Source organism: Schistocerca cancellata, chromosome 1 (genome assembly GCF_023864275.1).
Source record: "Schistocerca cancellata isolate TAMUIC-IGC-003103 chromosome 1, iqSchCanc2.1, whole genome shotgun sequence".
Lineage (NCBI taxonomy): Eukaryota > Metazoa > Arthropoda > Insecta > Orthoptera > Acrididae > Schistocerca > Schistocerca cancellata.
In genome coordinates, this window is record NC_064626.1 from 1,168,638,464 (window position 1) to 1,168,661,942 (window position 23,479).

Here is a 23,479-nt window from a genome sequence, read left to right on the forward strand (position 1 = left end):
CTGGATTTGTGTCCCAAGTGGCACAAATGTTCAATAATTGGCATAACACATTTATAATGTTTTTAAAGTACTAGTTATTGTGCTGTCAAGGGTAACGAATGACATGGAGTGTGTACAATAATTGTTGAAGACTGTCTTCTGCTTGCAGCCCTAAGTAAATTCACATGGCTAGCCAATAGTTATCATTTTCAATTACACCTGTCTGGAGGGTTTCAAGAAAGCACAAACAGGTGAATCCATATAATTTACAGTTTTTACTAACTGTATAGTCTACAATCTATTTACATCCACATACACTTTTTGCAAGCCACCATATATTGCACGGCGGGGGTACCTCATTGTACTGCCAGTTGTTCTGTACCTGTTCCCACTCGCAAATGGAGCAAGGGAAAAACAAGTGTTCGAGCCTCCTATAGTGTGTTGCAAATCCCAGTTCTCAACAATAATTTTCAAAAAGGATGCCTTCTCTCCAGAGATACCCATTTGAGTTCATGGGGCATTTCTATCCCAAACACTCCAGCAGTACTCAAGTGTGGGTTGCACTGGTCTTCTGTACCCAGTCTCCTTTATGGATGAGCTACACTTTCCTGGAATTCTACCAAAAAACTGACATTTGCCCTCCCTACAATCAGCTTAATGTGCTTGTTACAATTCATTCAAGTGTATAATTAGCACATTGTTAAGCTCACAAACAAAATGTTAGCATGGAATTCAAAGACTTTCTTTATTCTGTCATCCTCATTGAGGGATTTGTTGTGGCATGTCTAGAGAGTAGACAATAAAGAATGGCGACACAATTCTAAACAAATTATTTTTGATGAAGACAAAGACTCAACTTGTGTAGTTGATGTGGTCCCTGGTTGGGATGGTAAAGCAATGTGCATAAATTCGCTATTAAACAAAATTGTCACCTTTTATACTGAAGACATAAGGAAGTATGGATTGTCAGAATAATTTGAGACAGCAATAATGCATCCAAACTTACAATTAAGGTACTGTCTTAGCACAGTAAATAACACTTAGGCAGAGACATACTGTGTAGACTGCACAGACACCACTTAAACTGATACTTGTTGACACACTCGAGTAGCTTCATGGTACAAGAAACCCAACCGAACACAGACTGAGCATAGAGCTCTGTGGCCGGATGTAAATAGTTGTTGGTTTCAAAGCTTCGTTGCTGGTGTGCCCTTGGCCAAGTTGTGGATAGCTGTGGCGCCTGGTTGCTATGCATCTAGTAGTGTCTGTGGTGACACCAACTTTGAGTCTCACAGTATAAGGTATCAGTGACACCTCAGAATTAACATTTCAGCCTAATGGGAAGGTAAACACTTGTATAGTGAGTATATGATGGTCAAATAATCACCACTAGATATTGCAGTGCAGTAAAGGCTATGTAAAATTGAACTTTTTGGTGTCATATCCCAAGGGCACTATTTTGCACTGAAAAAGTTTCACCGGAAATTCTTACCTCGATATTCTGTAATTATGGTTCTTTCGTCACATGGGAGATGAGCAAGAGAACTTTTTGGTAACAAGATAATGTGCCTCATTTGTGACCGGATGGTATAACATGTTGAGCATATCCTCCATAGTTGCCCAGTATTGAGTTTGTGTGTTTCCCTCTATTTGAGGGTGTATAAATTATTTTTTCTGTGGATGTGGTGGTGGGGGGAAAATACACCTATTGTTGAGTGTATGCTGTGTGACAAATTAAGCCCACATTAAATACTTGAAGCACAAATTTTTGCATTGTTCACATGATTTATCATTGTAAACCAAAATTCATGAATATGACAAAACTTTAAATGCTGAAATTCTTTTTCGGTGCCAGCTAAATTTAATTCACACTTAACTTGAAAGATATACACTTGTGTTTTTTAATTTATCCAAGAGTAGATATGAGGTCGTGGCTGTACTCAACTTGACATAAAAAAAAAGTAGGTCATTCATACGCAGTGCAAAAGCACTAGCTTAATGAGTTTCAAAGGAATATGAGTCTGTCATCAAAAATATCTGCACACAAGAATTTTCAGTGTGATGAATAATTTTACGAACATTCATCCACAGAAAGTCCTCATAGTATAGTGTAATGTACGCTGGTGGTTTACTAAGTTATGCCCACCACACCAGTCTGTAAAATTTGCTGTTTTTCTCTTTCATAGACCTTATTCCACCATGCAGCAACCACTGTTGTCATAGTTTTCAAAATTTATTTTATTTTAATAGTTGAGCTAGATGCCCTTCTTGTCACCAACATCAACTAACCTAAGGAAGAAAAGTCAAGTGTGCCATCTGTTTGTGAAGGTCTAAATTTTGTTCTCTGTGTTACCGTGGTTTAACTAATTGTGTATTGTATTTTCTGAAGGGTAGATTGGTGACTGGCCCAGCATTTACATAAACACATGGAAAACCATTTCAAAACGACCACCCAGACTGTGTGGTGTATCAGACCAACAGTCTTTAATTGGACATGTTGATACATCTGTATATGGGTCACTTCCCTGTCTTGCAAACTAGAGTGCTGTGTGTTATGATATATGAACAGGTCAAATAAACTTTGCCGTATTGCCATGTGTTATTTGTAGCACGTCATGGTGTAATATTGTAGCACATAGCAAAGACATTTGAATATGGCTGGAAATGAGTGAAGTATTTATTGTGTTATTATGGACAGTTCCATGAAGCTGTAAGATTAATACCTCACTCTAGCAAGTAGCATATGCCATATATAAAAAGTATATGTTAGCACTGAAAAGGCTAAAATGGTGGTTCAGCTAGAGAAGACAGCATAATATTAGTATACCTGAATTACAGGTTTGGCATTTGTTATGTGGTAACAGAGAACAGAATGGTGGAGTAAGGGACTGGCACCTATTCTTGATTGACTGTACAGCATATCTTAATATCGATGTGCATATGCACATCACACTCATCAGTGAAAACAGTCATGCAAGTTGGATAGTTGATTACTAGTCTGATAAGACACAGATTTCATTTCACTCCATTGATGAAATTGTTTATTTGGTAAGAAGGCCTTGAAGCCATGTAGATGATAAGTTATTATTATTATTTTTTTTTTTTTTTTTTTTTTTTTTTTTTTTTTTTTTTTTTTTTTTTTTTTTTTTTTTTTTTACTTCTGTTCTTCATGGTTTCTCCAAGACTTTAAGTCTGTAAGAATGCTGGATCCGAAATGGTTCAAAATATTCAAATGTGATCTTTGTGAAGCTTGTTTCTTTGGATTTAATGCTAAAGGTGTAAAGAATTAAGGGCTGTCAAAAAAACTGAGACAGCAAGAATGCTTCCAAACTTACAATATGCACACAAATAACTTGTGCTTTGAGAGCCTAGTTGCGTAGAAAAAATGGTTTCTTTGTATCAAAAGATATATTGAGGTTCAAAAATTTCCAAAGCACTAAGTTAAATGTATTTCCTGTGTCTCCATGAGAAGTTCTGCTGTACAATAAGAAGTTCAGGTGTACAACAGGGCTACAATGATCGCAGCATATCTGTCTCAAATATGGAAGAAAAATCTCATCAAACTTCACTATGTCTGTGTCATATATAATTTGAGGTTCCTCAGTGGAAAGTTTATTTATAGTGAAACTTTTTCTGTGTTAGCACGGCTACAAAGCTTTACAGCTGAGTGTTGTTTATCAAATGAAGAGAAAGCCTTATCTGCAACATCTTTTCTTTCTTGATGTAGGGTACAAATCAGCTAAGACACTTGTAGTAAATTGGTAATTTTATGATTTAAACAACAGTATGTTCCCGTTACCACACCCCTGAAAATTTCTGCGATAAAATGTTACAGTTATTTATAATTTGTGTTCTAGTGCCATTTCATACAAAATTGAGTAAATTATTTTTGTTTTACTGTGATTGTGCATTTTCTCTTAGTTCTGGATGTTTTATACTAATCTCCATGTTCGTGGTTTGAACACATTTTTTGTGCAGTTGCTGAAAAATGTAACAATAGCATCAGGAGGAGTGCTTCCAAAGATTCATCCTGAGCTGTTGGCCAAAAAGAAAGGTGGCAAATTTGTAATGAGCAACAACATGCCACTGACTGTGCCATATAAAAAACCAATCGCCACAAAACCTATGTCACATCACAAGAAACCTTCACCGGCTGCACTTGGTGCTTCAAGCGGGGTCCGTGCTAAGAAACAGCCTTTAAGTCCAACATCTGGTATGTTCTGGGAATGATTTTCATGTGAAATATTCACAGGCTTGTTCTGCCACTTGTTTTACTCAATCAAAACAATTATCTTCATCCTGTGGCAAAGACATTTCTTGAAAAACTTGTGTAATTATACTTTTAATGAAATTAAAAGGCTATTATAGCAATGATGCAACTTAAGATCTGCATCATAAGTTCTAAAAATTAATTTGAAAAAAAATCTAGCTTTGTACATCTTTCACCTTCATTTCATTTATTGCATATTTACAAAATGCATTATCCAGTCACATGTATAATGTTATCTTTCTGACATAGGTAAGACTGGTAAAGGGAAAGGCAAAGGCAAAGATTCCAACATTACTGTAGTCACACCAGCAAGTGCTAGTGTTACAACGTTGTCTGAAAAGAAACTCTTCCTTGGGCAAAAGGTAAGGATTGGATTTGAAATTGTGTATCATTATTCCTTGCTAAACTCATATTATTTATGCTTACTTTTTCCAACCTTTGGTCATATAAAATATGCCATAGTCAGTTTTAACTTCTGAGAAGTCATCACCAGATGATTTGAATACATTACTTAGTAACATAGTCATACTTTGATGAATTGCTATGTAACATATTGAAATCACCTGATAATGACTTCCTAAGAAGACGAAACCAGTTTGTGTGATTTAAGCCTGAAAAAAACAATAATGCATTTTGTTTACAAACTGAAATGTTTGAGCAGAATATATTAAGACAACGCTACTGTCTATAAGTCATTTGAATGCATTAGCTATATTGTTGTACAACAGTTCATGCTACCACCACAGTAATTCTTTCAAAGGATAACTTTCCTGATTTTATAGTCAGTTGGCATACTTGACTCATAGGATCTGCTATTACTGCGAGGATAACTGAATTTTAATTCTCTACTAAGAAAATTAAGCTGAAAGCATATTGCATATGTCAAACAACGTCTAAATTTTGCATTGCTGCAAAAGAAAGAAATACTGCTTAATTGGAGTGTTGAAAGCTCCAGGAGGTTTTTTATGGACAATTCTATTGTCTTTAAGGAGGCTGCAATGCCAGAAGACTTTATCAAAATGTAGACCTGTAGACTATCAATGATAGGTGCAGTGGCTGGCTGCTGTCTATCATCCAAAAATAAATGTCCATTTTCATACACTAGCCTCAAGTTAGCAACAATTTATTTCTTTGTGAAAAGATGTCTTTTGAAACTGGAGCTTTGACACAAAAATCTTTTCCAACACCTAGAGATAAGTAAAAGGCGGTAACAGAGTGCCGTGGCTGTGTGCATTTTTGCATTTGTACAGCAAATAGACACTGAGTCAGTTGCGCGCTATTGTTTCTTTGAAGAGAATATATAAATTATAAAAACACCAAAAAATGACTTTCAATATTACAATTAAACAATACGAGAGAAGGAAAGTTGTTACTCACCATATAGCGGAGATGCTAAGCCGGATAGGCACAATAAAAAGTTTACACAAGCATAGCTTTCAGCCATTAAGGCCTTTGTCAGCAGTACACACACACACACACACACACACACACACACACACACACTCCTGCAAGTGCAACTTGCACACACATTTGCAGTCTCAGAGAGCTGAAACTACACTGCGATCAGCAGCACCAGTGCATGATGGGAGTGGCGACTGGGTAGGGGTAAGGAGGAGGCTGGGGCGGGGAGGGGGAGGGATAGTATGGTGGGAGTGGCGGACAGTGAAGTGTTGCAGTTTAGTCGGAGGGTAGGAGAGAAGGCGCAGAGGGGGTAAGTAGTGGAAATGAGAGAAATGGGGCGTCCTGGGCCGGTTACTGTGCCCCCATTGAGAGGAGGGGGGAGGGGGTAAGTAGCGGTAAGGAGAGAAATGGGGCGTCCTGGGCTGGTTACTGTGCCCCCATTGAGAGAATCTCTGCTTTCGTAGACCAACATCTTCAGCCTATTACCTGGAACCTATCCTCCTATATAAAAGATACCAACCATTTCCTCAACCGACTCTCCACAGTTCCTCTCCCTTTACCACACGGTGCCGTGCTCTGCTCGTCACTGCTGATGCTACCTCCCTGTACACTAACATTCCTAATGCCCACGGCCTTACTGCTATCGAACACTACCTTTCCAGACGCCCTATGGATTCCAAACCAACAAACTCCTTCCTAGTCTCCATGACCAACTATAACCTCACCCACAATTACTTCTCCTTTGAAGGCATTACCTACAAACAAATCCGCAGTACGGCTATGGGGACCTGCGTGGCACCATCCTATGCTAACCTATTCATGGGCCATCTAGAGAAATCCTTCCTAAAAATCCAGAATCCTAAACCCCTCACCTGGTTCAGATTCATCGATGACATCTTTGCTATCTGGATTAAAGGTGAGGGCACCTTATTCCCATTCCTTCTTAACCTCAACAAGTTCTCCCCCATTTGCTTTACCTGGCCCTACTCAACGCAACAAACCACCTTCCTAGATATTGACCTCCGCCTCAGAGATGGCTACATCAGTACCTCCTTCCATATCAGCAATACCTCCACTTCGACAGCTGCCACCCGTTTCATACCAAGAAGTCCCTTCCGTACAGCCTAGCCACCCATGGTCGTCGCATCTGCAGTGACAAGCATTCCCTCTCTAATTATACCGAGGGTCTCACTGAAGCCTTCACTGACCGTAATTATCCTCCCATCCTTGTACAAAAACAAATCTCCCGTGCCTTATCTTTCCAGTCTCCCACCACCTCCCAAAGTCTCACAGTCTGGCCACAGAGGAGCATTCCCCTCATAACTCAGTACCATCCAGGACTGGAGCAACTGAATTACATTCGCCGCCAGGGTTTCGAGTACTTCTCGTCGTGCCCTGAAATGAGAAATGTCCTACCCACTATCCTTCCCACCCCTCCTACCATGGTATTCCACCGTCCACTGAACCTACACAATATACTCGTTGTCCTTACACAACCCCTGCTCCCAATCCCTTACCTCATGGCTCATACCCCTGTAATAGAGCTAGATGCAAGACCTGTCCCATACGTCCTCCAACCACCACCTACTCCAGTCTGGTCACTAACATAACCTATCACATCAAAGTCATGTGATCTACAAGCTAAGCTGCAACCACTGTGCTGCATTCTATGTATGCATGACAACCATGTCCGCATGAACGGCCACCGACAAACTGTGGCCAAAAAACAAGTGGACAACCCTGTAGCTCAACACGCTGCCAAACGTGATACCCCTCATCTCAATGACTGCTTCACAGCCTGTGCTATATGGATCCTTCCCAGCAACACCAGCTTTTCTGAATTGCGCAGGTGGGAACTTTCCCTGCAATACATCCTATGTTCCCGTAACCCTCTTGGCCTCAACCTTCGTTGAGTCTTTTCATTTATTTTATTTTTATTTCTCTCCTTTACGCTACTTACCCCCTTCCTCCTTCGCACCTTCTCTCCTACCCTCCGTCTAAACTGCAACACTTCACTGTCCGCCACTCCCACCATACTATCCCTCCCCCTCCCCGCCCCAGCCTCCTCCTTACCCCTACCCAGTCACCACTCCCATCATGCACTGGTGCTGCTGATCGCAGTGTAGTTTCAGCTCTCTGAGACTGCAGATGTGTGTGCAAGTTGCGCTTGTGTGTGTGTGTGTGTGTGTGTGTGTGTGTGTGTGTGTCTACTGCTGACAAAGGCCTTAATGGCCGAAAGCTATGCCTGTGTGAACTTTTTATTGTTCCTATCGCGGCTCAGCATCTCTTCTATATGGTGAGTAGCAACCTTCCTTCTCTCGTATTGTTACATTCCATTCTGGATTTTCCATTGTTTGATTATTACAATTCAGTATGAGCTTCTAACAAATTTACACCATTGTTATGAATCTTTCTTAACCAAAACAGACTAACGTGAGGAATAATACAAGTTTTCAAACTTGAAGTTCTTTTTCGGAAACGGAGGAAAAGATACAGAGAATGTGTCAGTTAAAAAAGACAGAAGAGGCACTCTTGATGTTAGGGACATACATTACAAGAAGTAAATTAACAGTGAAAATTGAATGACCCCACGCGGCTGGATATCTGAGAGCTTTTCATTGGGAAGAAAACAATATTTTAACAATAAAAACAGTTTTGCACTCTTATTTCCTGTTAACAGCATTGTATATTTTTTGTACATTATCTGTTTAATTGACTTTCATAACACTGCACAAAGATAAAGTACCAAAATATATTCTGTTTTGGAACTTCACTCCAGATCAGTTATCTAAAAGCATGGAGTCTACCAAGGTCCTCAGGCATTAACCCTTTCTAGCACAGTATGGAGTATTATGCAATTCTGTCTTCAACTTCAGACTCATCCTTGTATTTCATACATAATCCCCCCTGTCACATATGTAACATTGCTGTATTGGCACTCTCTTGCATGTAGTATCTTGATGGTTTCCAGGTGTCATTACAGAATCTTTGTTGGGCATATATCCACATAAAGCTGTGGATACCACACAATCCACATCAACATCATCATCTTGTAGTGATGAAATCATCCTCTGTAACTGAACACCTCTGTGCGGTTGGCTCATCTTGGTGATAGCCGGTTGGACACCTAGTGGTGAAATTATTCACCTGGCCAGGGGTGGGAGATATGGTAAATACCATCCCTCTACCATTGCAATATTGCAAAGTTCCTAATCACCAGACTCGCACCAGTGCCCAGAATTAAATTCCAAACCTCTCTATAGTGTCTTTTGAAGTTGGGACATGTAGCAATACCGATGACGATTTATCTGTCAAATGCGTAAATTGAGCATGGTAGTCTCCTAGATGCCGTTTGAGAGAAATAAGATATGTGCCGGCACTGAGCTTTACCCTCTCCTCTCATCATCTATGACACAAACATGACACCACATGATACAAAAACAAACACACACACACACACACACACACACCCATACATATACATTATGGTCACTTTTAACTACACTCACCTGGTATTTTGCGTTCAGTTGTGATATTGTCACATGATGATGATGATCTTCTGTTGTGAAAGTGTCAAATAATGTGTACCACACTACAGTCATTCATTCTCGATTTTTTTGTGTTTATTTTATAACCTGATGATGAGCTTTGTCACAAGCAATAGTTTAAGCATATGAACCAGGTGAACAGTTATGTTCATAGACCCTATATTACACAGTGGTCTGGTGGCTGATTAACACAGTAATTTCAGTATTCGGTTCCAGGGTAACCTAATTGATGGCTCAGTATAGAATGTTTCACACAGTAACTAAACAGTTGCTACTTGTTGTAGACATCATGGATGCGATGTAGCGACTGACCAGATTTACCTTTATGCCTACTTGTAGACATGCCTAAGATTAAAAATCAAAATTCAGTATTACATTTTAAATATAAACCTAAAAAAATAACTTAACTACAGGACACAAAATTACAAAAAGCAAAAGATCAAGTCTGGTTAACTATCAGCTGTATAGGTCAGATAAAAGGCAAAATTATAGGTAAATTTTATGAAAATGTTTTCTACTTATGCGGGTATTCCCAAAATCTACCAAAAAGTTTCTAAAACGTAAAATTTTCCGAACTGAATAATTGACCAAATAACAATAACGGATAACATCAGGTGTGCCCCAGGGAGTGCGTTGGGACCCTTGCTGTCCGTGTTGCACATTAATGACCTTGTGGACAATATTAATAGTAGTTTCAGACTTTTTGCAGATGATGCAGTTATCTATAATGAAGTAATCTCTGAAAGAAGTTGCACAAATATGCAGTCAGATCTTGATAAGATTTCAATGTAGTGCAAAGATTGGCAACTTGCTTTAAATGTTCAGAAATGTAAAATTGAGAACTTCACAAAATGAAAAAAACTTGTATCCTATACTATAATAATAATTAGTACATTTGGAATCGACTGACTCGTACAACTACCTGGGTGTAGCACTTTATAGGGATATGAAATGGAATGTTCATACAGGCTCTTTGTGGGTAAAGCAGGTGGTAGACTTCAGTTGATTGATAGAATACTGGGTAAGTGCAACCAATGTACAAATGAGATAGATTACAAATCACTTATGTGGCCCATTCTAGAATGTTGCCCAACTGTGTAGAACCTACACCAAGAAAGACTAACAGATGATATTGAATGTATACTGAGGGGGACAGCACAAATAGGTACAGGTTCATTTGACCCATGGGAGAATGTCACAAAGACACTGAAGAAATTGAACTGGCAGACTCTAGATGGTAGACGTAAGCTATCCCAAGAACATCTACTAACGAAGTTTCAAAGAACCAGTTTTAAATGAGGACTATAGGAATATACTACAACTACAAACATATTGCTCCCATAGGGAACAAGTGTATAATATTAGATTAATTACAGCATGCACAGAGGCATTTAAACAGTCATTTTTCCATGTTTCATATGTGAATAAAACAGGAAAGAGCCCTAATGGCTGGTACAGTGGGACATTCCCTCTGCCATACACTTCACAGTGGTTTGCAGAGTATAGATGTAGATATTCCTGGATGAAGCAATATATAAAATAGGGGAGAGGCAACTAGTGTTCCATATTGGTCTGAGATGTGAGGCATAGGAACATGTAACAGGAAACAGAATTTGCACTATCTTTTGAGTTCTTTCCCATTCTCTAGTTGAAGTTCACTCATTCACACACACAACCACACAGACACTCAAACACACACTCTCTTGGCTGGTGTGAATACTGTTTCCTGTTACTTATTTCTGTGCTCCATACACATGTCTGCTACAGGTGAGTGGTTGCCTTTTCCTTATTTTGCATATAACAAACTTACAAGTTGATCTAGTGAAAGTAAGCATTTTTGGAATCACAAAAATCCAGGCTTCAGAACTGCATTACAGAATTTTGAAATTAGTCACTGTTTAAGATTGTACCATTTGGAACACAAAATTTTTGAATACAAGTAACTTTTTGAATAGGAAGTGTTGGGAAAAAGTAAAGCATCTTTGTAGAAGAGGAGAATGATAGCTTTCTAATGAACTAAAGTAATTTAGAAACAAACAGCTATTTGTTCATTGACAATTTCCCTCCATGCATTTTGTATGAATTGTGTATCATGGATATTTCTTTAGAAAAAATATTTCCTGGTGAACTAAATACTATATTATCATTAAACTGTTCATCAAATAAGAAGGTTTAATGAAATAAAGTATAAATAACAAATTAGAATTTTATGTAACTGTCATAGATGTCAGTATTATGAAATGGATAGTTGCTAATCATGAATAGCAGAGATGCCGAATTGCAGATGAGTACAACTGAAAGACTATCAAACAAGCAAGCTAATGGCCAAACAGAGCTTCAAACACACACACACACACACAAACAAACACACACACACACTCATTCAAATACAACTCACACACGACAACAGTCTCTGGCTGCTGAGGCCAGACTTCTGATGGTCGTGTGTGTGAGCTCCATTTGCATGAGTGTGTGTGTGTTTGTATTGTCTAATTCGAATGAAGACCTTTTTGGCCAAAAGCTTAGTTGTTTAGTCTTTTTGTTGTGCCTATCTGTGACTCACCGTCTCTGCTACCAAGTAGAATTATCCTTTCTACAATATTTTCACAGATGTGCTAGTAACAAAATGAGATTTAGAGATAAATATTAATATCAGGAGTGGTATAAAACATGTAGAGTACTCCCACCTTGCTCTGTTACACACTAGGCAGCTACTCTTAGAGACACCAGTCTCACTCACTGTGTAGAAAAAGGCCATTGTGTGCATAGGCAGAAACTCCTTGGGGTCTCCCAGCCTGCAATGTCTTATAACTCTTTTTATTTCTGCAATGATGAAAGGTCACTTAACAAGCCATACATAGAACATTTATTTAAGTCTGGTCATGCAATAACATAAAAATTGAAATCAGAGATTTCTTGGGTTAGTGGAAGCAAATCAGTAACCAGGATTCAAGTAATATCTTCACTAACTTGACTGGCTACTCTGAAAATGCCATTGTCTGCAACATATGTTAGTTCTGACAGTGAAACTGTCCTCAATTGGAGGAACAGTTGTGTAGTAACTACAACCAACAGCGGGAACGCCTTGGGCTGCGGATCGGAGCCGCCAGGCGGGGAAGCCACCGGCGGTGGAGCACGCACCACCAACTAACACAGGACGAGTCGGACGACAGTCCAACGACAACTGACTACAACCAACCACGATCAACTATGAGCGACACAACAAGGAAGAGATAAACAACGGAGGCTTCTGGAAACCACAACACCAAACGTAAATCCACTTGGAACCAGAGCCAGGCAAATGTCAACAACGAGCAACGACCAGAACGCAGTACTGCCGAGACAGAAACGAAATCCAGAGCGAGTACCAGACTGGCTGGACTAGGGCAGAGCGGGTCCCTATATACGAAACCAGAGGGAGCGGCTATTGGCCGCTGTCTGCACATGGCTTAGCGGTGGCGCCCTCGCTGCGCGAGAGCCGCTGCGTGGAATAGCTGCCGCAGAGGCGGAGCCCTCTATGAGCTGACCACCTCCATTTGTTCTGCCGCGTGTTCGACTTCCACGGCGGAACGTACTAGAACAGTGATAGTTCTGTGTAACTGAGCTGTAAATAATAAAGTATTACAGAAAATGAGAGCACCATCACCTCTTCTGTCTAGTGTTATGACCTATGTAGCACTCATAAGACAGTTTACCTTATGCCCTGTTGTGATCGATGTTTAAAATCATGCATTTTTCAATGCGTCAGATGAAAACATCCATGCTATTTTACATTTTATGGTAGAGCTTTATGAATCTTATGATGGAAAATCTGAGCTATTAACTGTAAGAACTTTATTTCTAATTTGTAGACAGTGCTTTCTACTATAGTAAGTGAAGTACACATTATTAAAATACGTACATTCCTAGATGTTTCATTGGGAAATTTTTATAGGGAACAAGTAACACTTCTTTCTTCACTTCATTTTGAGACACACTGTGTTTATGCTTGAAACTTATAATTACATATAAATACAAATTTAAGTACACACTGCATGTATTTGAAATATTTTAATTGTATTTTCACTAAAAGTAACAAATAGTTATGAGTGTGTGTGCCATATTGTGATAAATGTTATCACTGGACATCCATATTCTGAGTTTGTTTCCCTCTAAACATCCCAAACCACAGAAATGAACATATCTATACTCCACTAGCCACCATATGGTGTATGGTGGAGATTATCCTGTAGCACTATGAGTCATATCCTTTCCTATTCCACTCCCGTATAGAGCAATGGAAAAATGGCTATCTGTATGTCTACATACAAGCCCTAATCTCTCTAATTTTATCTTCAAGGTCCTTACGTGAAATGTACGTTGGCTGCAGTAGAATCGTTCTGCAGTCAGCCTCAAATGCCCGTTTTCTAAGTTTTCTCAGTAGTGCTTCTTGAAAAGAATGTCACCTTTCCTCCAATGATTCCCACTGAGTTCCCGCAGTATCTCCATAATACCTGCATGTTATTTGAACCTTTTTAAAAACTTATTCAGCCTGTCATACATATGTTGCAACCTATCTGGAATACAGTACTTTCCTATATTGAAATCCCTTATTCTCCAAATGTGTTCCAAGTTATAATTCTGTCTTCATCACTTAACTGGTGCACGTTTGTCACGTGAATAGTAAACATGATTTGTCATAAAGTCTGGACATTTAGAATTTTATAAAACTGGCAAACTTTCCCGCAGTAAATATTTTTTATAGTACCATCAGAATTGTTCATGTTAAAGTGAAATTTGTTGTTTCACAATGTCATTGTGCCTTCTAAATGTAACAATTGAAGCTATAACAGGCCAGTTTTTTGAAACTTACTTTGTATTCACATTTATCTTCTATTTGGAAAAGAGGACTGTTCTTGCTATTGAGTCATGGGCTGGCACTTTGCGTGGGAATTTCACATTGCAATCAAATCGTATTTGGCACTGAAGAGATTAATTTTAGGGCTATGATCTCTGCAATAGGTACATATTTGGTATCCATGCACTGTCTATTAACGAGCAGCAGTGTGATAATTTTTTTTATTTTGTCCAGTGGCCTAAGGATTTTGGATGCTGAGAATAAGATATTATAAGCAGTTTTGATATTGTTTCATTATGTTCTAATATATCAGAATAAGTATTTTTACAACTCCTGATCAGAAATTTACTGAAAGAATCACGTAAACTTTTCATATTCTTTTGTGTAATGACAAGCCTAAACATGTGGAATCTTGTATCTGTGATAGACATAGCAGATACTGATACAAATGCTTGTTTGGACAAGAGATGTCTTCACTTGACAAAAGAAAGGAAGAAGTTGGAAGGAACTGTTACTATTCAGGGATTAAATTGGAAAGTCGCTTATGACCAGGCATATCAGCAAGTGACAAGAAAGATAATAACAAACTCCAATCAGGATAGGTGACATGGGAATATTTTGGGATTAGTTCAGGGTTGGGGGTGAAGCTGTCTTAGGCGGGTACAGTGTAACATTTAGCTTCAGAGAAGCTCTGAGATTTTGTCGTAAAATGAAATTTCTAGTTTACAAGGCATATGAAATAAGTCAAGTCCTCACCTGCCAGTTTAGCCAAATGTTTCTGGCTCTGTAATTTCATTTGAATACGAGGTTTAAGAGCTTAGCCAAGCTAGGGTTTACAAGAGCCTCCGTAGCTGCATCTACTCCGCAGTCCACTGTATGGTGTGTGGCAGAGGGTAACCCATACCACTGCTTGTCATTGCCTTTCTTGTTCCGCTCGCATATAGAGCAAGGAAAGACGACTAGCTATATGCATTCATATTAGCCTTACTTCTCGTATATTATCTTCTTTCCTCAACAGGAAAGCCAACCTTACATCTACAGAAAGAACTACAATCCACCACCTAAAAACTGATTCCACCTTATAATCCTACATGCCAACAAGGGCATCACCACTGTGGTTCTGAATTGCAGGGATCATCTGGTGGAGGGACTTTTCGAGCTGTCAGATTTGTCCACCTACACACCTTGCCACAGTGAACCTATCCCAGAAATCCAGCATGATCTCCAGCCCCTCCTCAAATTCTAGGCCCATCCCAGAACCTTTGCCTTGAGTCTATCTCTCTACTACCCCTGCCCGCAGTGTGACCTTCTAAATGCTTTCTAAACTCCACAAACCCATCTGCTGTTATGGACCAACACCTTGAGCCTATTATCTGAAGCCTACCCTCCTATTTAAAAAATAAATAAAATAAAAATAAAAAAAACTATTTCCTCCACTGGACTCGCATTTGGGAGGACGACGGTTCAATCCCACGTTCGGCCATCCTGATTCAGGTTTTCTGCGATTTCCCTAAATCGCTCCAGGCAAATGCCAGGATGATTTCTTTGAAAGGACACGGCCGACTTCCTTCCCCATCCTTCCCTAATCCAATGAGACCAATGACCTCGCTGTCGGGTCTCCTCCCCCAAACAACTCAACCCAACTATTTTCTCCACTGAATCACCACAGTTTCTATTTCTTTATCACCTGGAACGGTTGCCACTTCCCTGTACACTAACATCTGCAATGCCCATGGCCTGCCTACTATGGAACACTACCTTTTCGAATGCCTGACTGGCTCCAAACCCACAACCTCTTTCCTGGTCACCAAGACCAACTATGTCCTCACCCACAATTAATTCTGCTTTGAAGGCATCACCTACAAACAAATCTTTGGTACGGAAATGGGCACTTGCGTGGCACCATCCTATGCCAACTTATTCATGGACTTTTTAGAGGAACCCTTCCTAATTGTCCAGAATCACAAACCCCTCATCTGGTTCAGATTCATTGATGACATCTGTGTGATCTGTACCAAGGGTGAGGACATCCAATCCACATTCCTGTAAACCCTCAACACCTTCTCCCCCATTCGCTTCACTTGATCCTCCTCAAACCAACAAGTCACCATCCTCGACATTGACCAGCTCAATGATGGCTATATCAGTACCTCTGTCCAAATCAAACCTAGCAACAACCAACAATTCGTCCATCCCAATAGCTGCCCCACCAATCCATACCAAGAAGTCCCTGCCATACAGCCTAGCCACCTGTGGTCATTGCATCTGTAATGACAAGCAGTCCCTCTCCAAGTATGCCAAGGGTCTCACTGTTGCCTTCACAAACTGACATTAACCTCCCAGTCTTGCTCAGAAACAGATCTCCTGTGTCTTGTCTCTACAGTGACCTACCACCTCTCACATTCCCATCGTCCGGCCGCAAAGGAGCACTGCCCTCGTGTCACAGTACCACCCAGTACCGGAGCAAATGAATCACATCCTCCACCAGGGCTTCAAAACTTCTCGCCCCTGTCCTGAAATGAGGAATATCTTACCCCTACCCTCCTGACACCTCCCACAGTGTTATTCAACTGTCCTCCAAACCTACACAGTATCCTTGTCTGTCATTACTCTATCACTCCTCCCAACCCCTTCCCCCCATGACTCATATCCCTGCAATAGACATAGACACAAGAGCTGTTCTATGTATCTGCCGCCGCCGCTGCCCCCACCACCACCACCACCACCACCACATACTCCAGTCATGTCATTATAATCACCTATCTCACCAAGGCAGAACTACCTGTGGAAGCAGCCATGTGATCTACAAACTAAGTTGCAACCACTCCGCTGCTTTCTATGTGAGCATGAGAATTGCCTTGCTGAACATGCTGCCCAACAAGGCGTCCTTCACTTCTGTGACTGCTTCACAGCCTGTGCCATCTGGATCCTTTTTATCAACACCAGCTTTTCTGTATTGTGCCAGTGGAAACTCTCCCTATAACATATTCTTCGTTCTTGTAACCCTTCTGGCCTCAGCTCTCGCTAGTCCCAGTCCTCCACCTCCCTATCCCATTCCCTGCTCCCAGTCCAGCACTAAATGCACCTCCAGTCCACCATCCATTAGTCTATCCCCCCCTTCTCTATTTCTCTCCTCTCCATCTCCCTTTTTTGCTACCTGTTGCTGCCACCACCACCCCAGCACAGCATTCCCACTATCCTGGCCCCACCAGGTTCCTCCATGCTCTAGAGGCAGCACAACACCTTGTCCCACCCCTTCCCTCCTACCCCCTCCCCTCCCCCTTCTTTCTGCTCCCCACCAACCGCCCAGGATTGCTGCTCACATCAGACGCAGATCCAGTCTGCAGTCTGGCCACAAAGGCCAGATACAATGACCATTTGTGTGTGTGTGTGTGTGTGAGCGCGCGCGTATGCACACAATGCCTCCTGTATGTAGTGAGTAGCAGTCTCTTTTTTTTTCATCCCTCCCCCTCTCTCTTCATCACTTCCTCCCTCCCCCCTCCTCCCTCTGTCTATCTCCTCTCTTCCATCTCCTCATCCCACTTTCTTTGTTCATTGCTTTGCCCCACTGTCTCCCTGTCCATCTCCACCCTCCCACCCTACCCCGGCATGTACCAAATGAGGTTGGAATTAATACAAGAGTTTAGGAGGAGATGTCGAACATATAGGTATGTGACATATATTGCACATGTATATGCCTAATTCTTTGCTGTTTTGCACCATACGGTTCCAGAGACTGTGTTAATTGCAGTACTCAGCCATGAGGATTGATCTTGTTCCCAAGACACATTGACAAAATTACTGGCCTTTGCTTTGCTCATTCTCACAAACTGCTGACACAATGAACAGCACAAATAAGAGATAAATTGCACGTAAAACTTTTAAAAGTGTTCCAAATCACCTAAATACAGAAAATGAAATAGTAACTGGTTTTTTTTTCAAACTTTTTTAGGTCTCCACTTCTCATCCACAGTCTCACAAGATGATAGTGAGGAATCTTATCCCACAGTATTTTTATACAATCTTTAAGTCATATATCTAACAGAAGTAGTTGAAATTACCCCAGGTGTTCTCAATTTTACTTCAGTGTCGCCCCCTTTTCTTTCCAAGCCCTGTGGGATGTAGGTGGTTTTTAACCCCACAGTGCTTCTTTCCAGATACTAAGAAAACAGTAAGCCCACAGTTCTTTAAAGGATCAGCTTCAAACTTCTGAGTTATTTACAAATGAGTAATGTTTTGAATATTTGATGTTTTGGATGTAAGCCAGAAACAATTTAGAAAACATTTGAAATTATGTTTAAATTTTGTTGGAAGTCACCAAGTGCTGTCACTATCAAACAGTGGTTGAGTATAGACTGGGTAATTTGTACTCCATCTTAAGAGCAGCTAGTTTTTTCATGCATATCAGCGTTTACGAAGTTTCATATATCCTAAGCTGTATGTTGTACAATGATGTAATTTTGCAGACACATTTAAAGGTATGTGTGGATACTGTCTTAAAAGGTGTTGTGAGTGGAGTTAGGAGTAAACAAGTAATAAATTGAAATGTCATGCTTGATGCTGCAGGGAAAGTGATAAATGTTCTTCCTTTCATTATTTTGAGGGGGGGTGTGAGCGAAAAAAAGATTTCGTAAAGCTTCAAAATTTCGTGCAAAGTTTGTTGCAAGTCGTTAAGTGTTCTCATACTCAAGTACTGGATGAGTATATTCTGGGTATTTTCACACGGTGCATTACGCTTCATTTTCAACCACACCCCTTTGAGAGATAGGTGACTCCTACCCCCACAGTGCTTCTTTCCAGACAGCAAGTAATAAGTACACCAAGTTTGATTGAAATCAATCCATTATTTTAGGAGGAGATGTTGAACATACATACATAAATTTCCTATGAAGCTTCAAATGCATGTAGTTCTACAGTATAAACTGTTAATCATATGTACCTACATTTCACATGGGTAATTTTTGAAAAATTTACATAGTGATTTATTGTCCAAGACTAACCATGTTAGTGTTATTTTCACTAGTGAGAGACTGGAAATATTTTTTAAGACAGTGATATCCTTTTATATAGCTTGTTGGTTGTAAGTAATGGGACAGAAATTCCAGAACATCTTAAATTATTGCATCTGGTTGTGTAGGTTTATACCGTATTCACTGTAAATTATTCCTTTGTTGGCTTTTGAAATTGTTAAATATTTTAGTTTTTGGAATGTGTGTCCATAATTTCACCAATTTCCAACCACTAAGCACTGTCCTCCCACCATTCTTCTGTTGCCATATCCCAGTATTCAGAGTTTACTGAAATTTTCATTGGAAAATATTGTTGAGGTGCAGATGTTATCAGGGATTAATTGGGACACAACTTTTCATGTAGTTCTACCTTTATAGAGTGCTTTACTAAACTGTGACTTCTTTCTTTGCAGCTTACTGTTGTACAGGGTGACATAACAAATATTTCTTCAGATGCTTTGGTGCATCCTACCAATTCTGCTATAGCAATGATGGGTGAAGTTGGGCAAGCACTAGAAAAAAAAGGAGGCAAAGAATTCATGCAGGTATGAAATTATATACAAATAAATATCCTTCATGAGATCTTGATTTGTGCTGTATTGTGTTATGGAACAGAAAATAGTTCAAGAAGATCAAAGAAAATACTTAGTGTGAAAAGAGAAGAATTTGGAGGGTTTGGAGAAAAGAAAATGCAGAGTTTTGTGTGTGTGTGTGTGTGTGTGTGTGTGTGTGTGTGTGTGTGTGTGTGTGTGTGGGTGGGTGGGTGTGGGCGTGCACGTGCACACGTGTGTTTGAGACTGAAGAGAGGATATGAGGTATAGTGGTGGAAAAATTCTAAATATCCTTTAAGTGATGATGGAGACAAGCTATGCACCATAAAAGAGGCAACTGTTCAAGACACTGGTACTTACATGATTGCGCAAAAGAGAAAAGAAAAAGTACTATTACTCTGTTGGATAGCATATCCAAAATAGGATATTTGCTCGTACATTACTGGTCAAAAGTTTGAGCAGAGCGAAAACAAGCCTCCCTAGATATGCGAAGCCCTTGTATTTGTAAGCTATAGATTGTAATTTAAGCAAGTATTTTCACAAGTTAGATTTTTATAATGATGTGTATTCTATCACTGTCATTATAACGATAATTATTCGCTTTTCAGGAAATCCATGAGTTGCGCTCAAACCAAGGAAGCTTGGATTCAACAAATGGTAAGCACCCTTGAATTTTCATAAAATCAAGCAATATCTGGCTGAAACATTAAAGATAATTCTTATTTGACTGGCTAAACAAGGAGTATAGTAGCAATGTAAATAAAAATAAAATTGAATATTAGCTATAGGTGAGACACATGTGTCTTTATCATTTATCAAAGCAGGAACAACTGGAATGGAACAGACAGATGCAAAAATTAAAATATACATTTGAATCAAAAATTCATATATGAAGAAGAAGGATAACATGTGAAATTGGTTATAAGGGTGTGTGTGTGTGTGTGTGTGTGTGTGTGTGTGTGTGTGTGTGTGTGAAATGTGAGTTACTCAAAGCCCAAAATCAGTAGAATGATTGAGTCAGAAAGCCGCATCCCCATCAGCTGCATAACTTACTTATTTGTTTTCTATACTCTACCTACTGCTGATGAATACTTTCAAAATTATCAGAAGCTAGAGTGTTATCCAAGGTATTACTTTTACATTCCAGTTTCCGACAGCCTGCTCCAGTTGCTCCAGTTTTAGCAAATAACCTACTTATTTTAAGAGTGTGTATTTTGTAGCTGTCTGCACATGTAATACTTGTAAATCTTTTTTGTGTGCATTATTTTTTAAACACCACAATTTGCATATTACCTGAATGTTATCTTTTTGCAAACAAGTAGTTTGTCAGATAACAAACAGCCCTCAAGTTTGTAAATTATTCATCAACTTTAGTTTTCATGTTGTTGAATTGTGCTCTATCTGAATTATTTTCAGCTGCCATTTGTGCTGGGCACAATTTTCCTGCAAAATGGGTAATTCATGTAAACGGTCCAGCATGGAATGAGGTGGACTCGACTGAAAAGTTGGAGAAGACTGTTAAGAACTGCCTTACATTAGCTGATCAGAAAAACCTGAAGTCAATTGCAATACCAGCAATTGGAAGTGGCAGGTCAGATATTTAGACACTTTTAAAATTCATCTTTAGATCCTAATTCTTACTACACACCATATACAGGGTTGATTAGAAGTCCCCGTACCCCCTAGTATCAAATGCTAATTGATTTGATTTGTTTTAGTGCAAGTACTTACTTACATATTAAGTGTCCAGTATATCGGTGTGTTCCCCATCATGCTGTAAATACATTTGCATATGCTTCCATGTTCTTCTTGGCATATTTTTGAGCACATCCTGTGGTATGGTGTGCGATTCATCCTCAACAGTACTGTGCTGTTCTTAATTTGTAGCATAATGACTTGCACCTGAATGACTCCACATAATGAGTTGTCAGATGAGGCATGTTCAGGAATTCTTGTACATCAATTTCAAGGGTGTTGATGTTTCTGATTAACCATGACCTACCTACCATCCTAGAAAAGTGTTCATTTAAGAACTCATGCACTGCAACATTGTAGTGAGGAGGCACTCCGTCATGCTGCAACCATATGCCTTCTGCGAGGCCCCTTTCCTCAAGCTTAGATATTAACCGTGTTTGTAACATGTGTAAATTATTTGCACCATTCACAGCCCCTTCAAAGAAGTATGGTCCAAGCAGATGTGCTATCATTGCTGGACATATCATTGCATGAGGCATGTTCTTTCCTAACTTGACTGCATAATAAGGATTCTCTTTGGCCCAAAAGACAAAATTTCTTGCAAGTCAACTGCGATAAATGGCACATTCCTCTGAAAACATAACCTTGGCACTGCTTGCTGTATTTGGAAATTGAGTTAATAGCTAAAATATGCTCATTCTGGTCTTTATCCGATAATTCGTTTATGAATGTCAGTCAAAAATGGTCAACATTAAGGTCTTTTTCATATGATCTCGCATTGTTGTTCTCAATATACAGAGTTCTAAAACATGTTTACATGTCAGCGTCATAGGAGATTGTTCAACTGAAGCAGAGATTCCAGCACATGTTTCTTCTCATGTCTTCCTCCTTCCATTCTGTGGTGTGTTTTTAACCCTGCCAAAAGCAAAAGCACATCTTTACGAATACAGAACTGTTGCCTTTCACAGTGGAATCTTATTAAATCTTTCCTGGAATGCTTCCATAATCTTCCTCATTGTCTGCCCTGTGTGTCATCAATTATGCATCCATGCGCTTGCCACTAAGCACTCCTCAATAAAGTAACGAAATGACTGTCACAAATAAGCTTTTGGCCAGTAAGGCCTTCGCCAAAAATAGACGACAGACACATACACATTTCCATTGTTTGATTTTTACCTCAATAATGTAACTATGACTACTCACATCTGCCATGGCTACAAATTAAAACTCAACTGCGACTGCAAAAACATGTAAACATGAATTCCAACAATTGATAAAAAGTAACACGCCTACCAGCCTACATAATAACATACTGAACAGGGGTACAATGGTTCAGGGACTTCTTGCCCACCCTGTGCAAACACTTTAAGTAAGGAATCTTAAGCAAAGGTGATCATTCAGTCCCTTCAAATACCATAGTTGCCATCAAAACCTCATACAGTATCCCAAACATAACCAATTTATCAACAATCACATTGATGACATACTTAAAATGGCAAGGACACCAGTCATAACATACGGGAAAAACTTAAAATCAACAATATTAATGACACAGAAAAAAATCAAGACAACATTCATGAAATGGATGCTAGGAGTGGGAAAACAGCACCATCTCAATTTACGCATGAGTTCATGAAAAAAAGCTTATTTCATAGAGAGCATCAGATTACAACACTGGCTACCTTCCACAGGACCATGTCAGGAGCTGAGTAATATCAGAGATTGGAACAAGAAGGAGATAGACCAAGAGGTCTACAACACACCAGCCAAACTGGATGTGTGCTATATAAAAAGGCTGTAAAATATATCACTCTATAATGTGTGCAAAGAGAATGAAAACTATAACAGACTATGGCAAAGACTAAAACCTTTATATTAATGCTCAGTCTGGGTGCATTTTTCTCATTAGTAAAGATAGCCATGACATTAAGAGGAGGCCAATAACAGAATTCATGCATGTTTACCATCGTAGAAAAGGATGCTATCTCCCCTATAAGAAATAGATAACTAGACTTATTTATCAATATTTGAATAGATACAATATTCTTCAGGTTGGAAAACGACAAGATATTGTTACGTTTTTGTGCAATGAATACTCTTTTTACTCAATGATGAGTTACCCCAGAATATGATACCATACGAAAGCAGAGAATGAAAATAGGTGTGGTAAGCTAATTTACTCAGATGTA

The 23,479-nt window shown here is 39.5% G+C and overlaps 1 protein-coding gene across 1 annotated transcript in view; it reads left to right on the forward strand.

The window, feature by feature from the left end:
* LOC126093887 (core histone macro-H2A.1-like) overlaps positions 1-23,479 on the forward strand; it is an 80,419-nt gene that overhangs the window by 7,925 nt on the left and 49,015 nt on the right. The window contains exons 3-7 of the mRNA XM_049908755.1: positions 3,958-4,192; positions 4,499-4,611; positions 19,458-19,589; positions 20,204-20,252; positions 21,012-21,186. Of these exons, the coding sequence (XP_049764712.1) occupies positions 3,958-4,192; positions 4,499-4,611; positions 19,458-19,589; positions 20,204-20,252; positions 21,012-21,186 (704 nt within the window). The remainder of the gene's footprint in view (positions 1-3,957; positions 4,193-4,498; positions 4,612-19,457; positions 19,590-20,203; positions 20,253-21,011; positions 21,187-23,479) is intronic.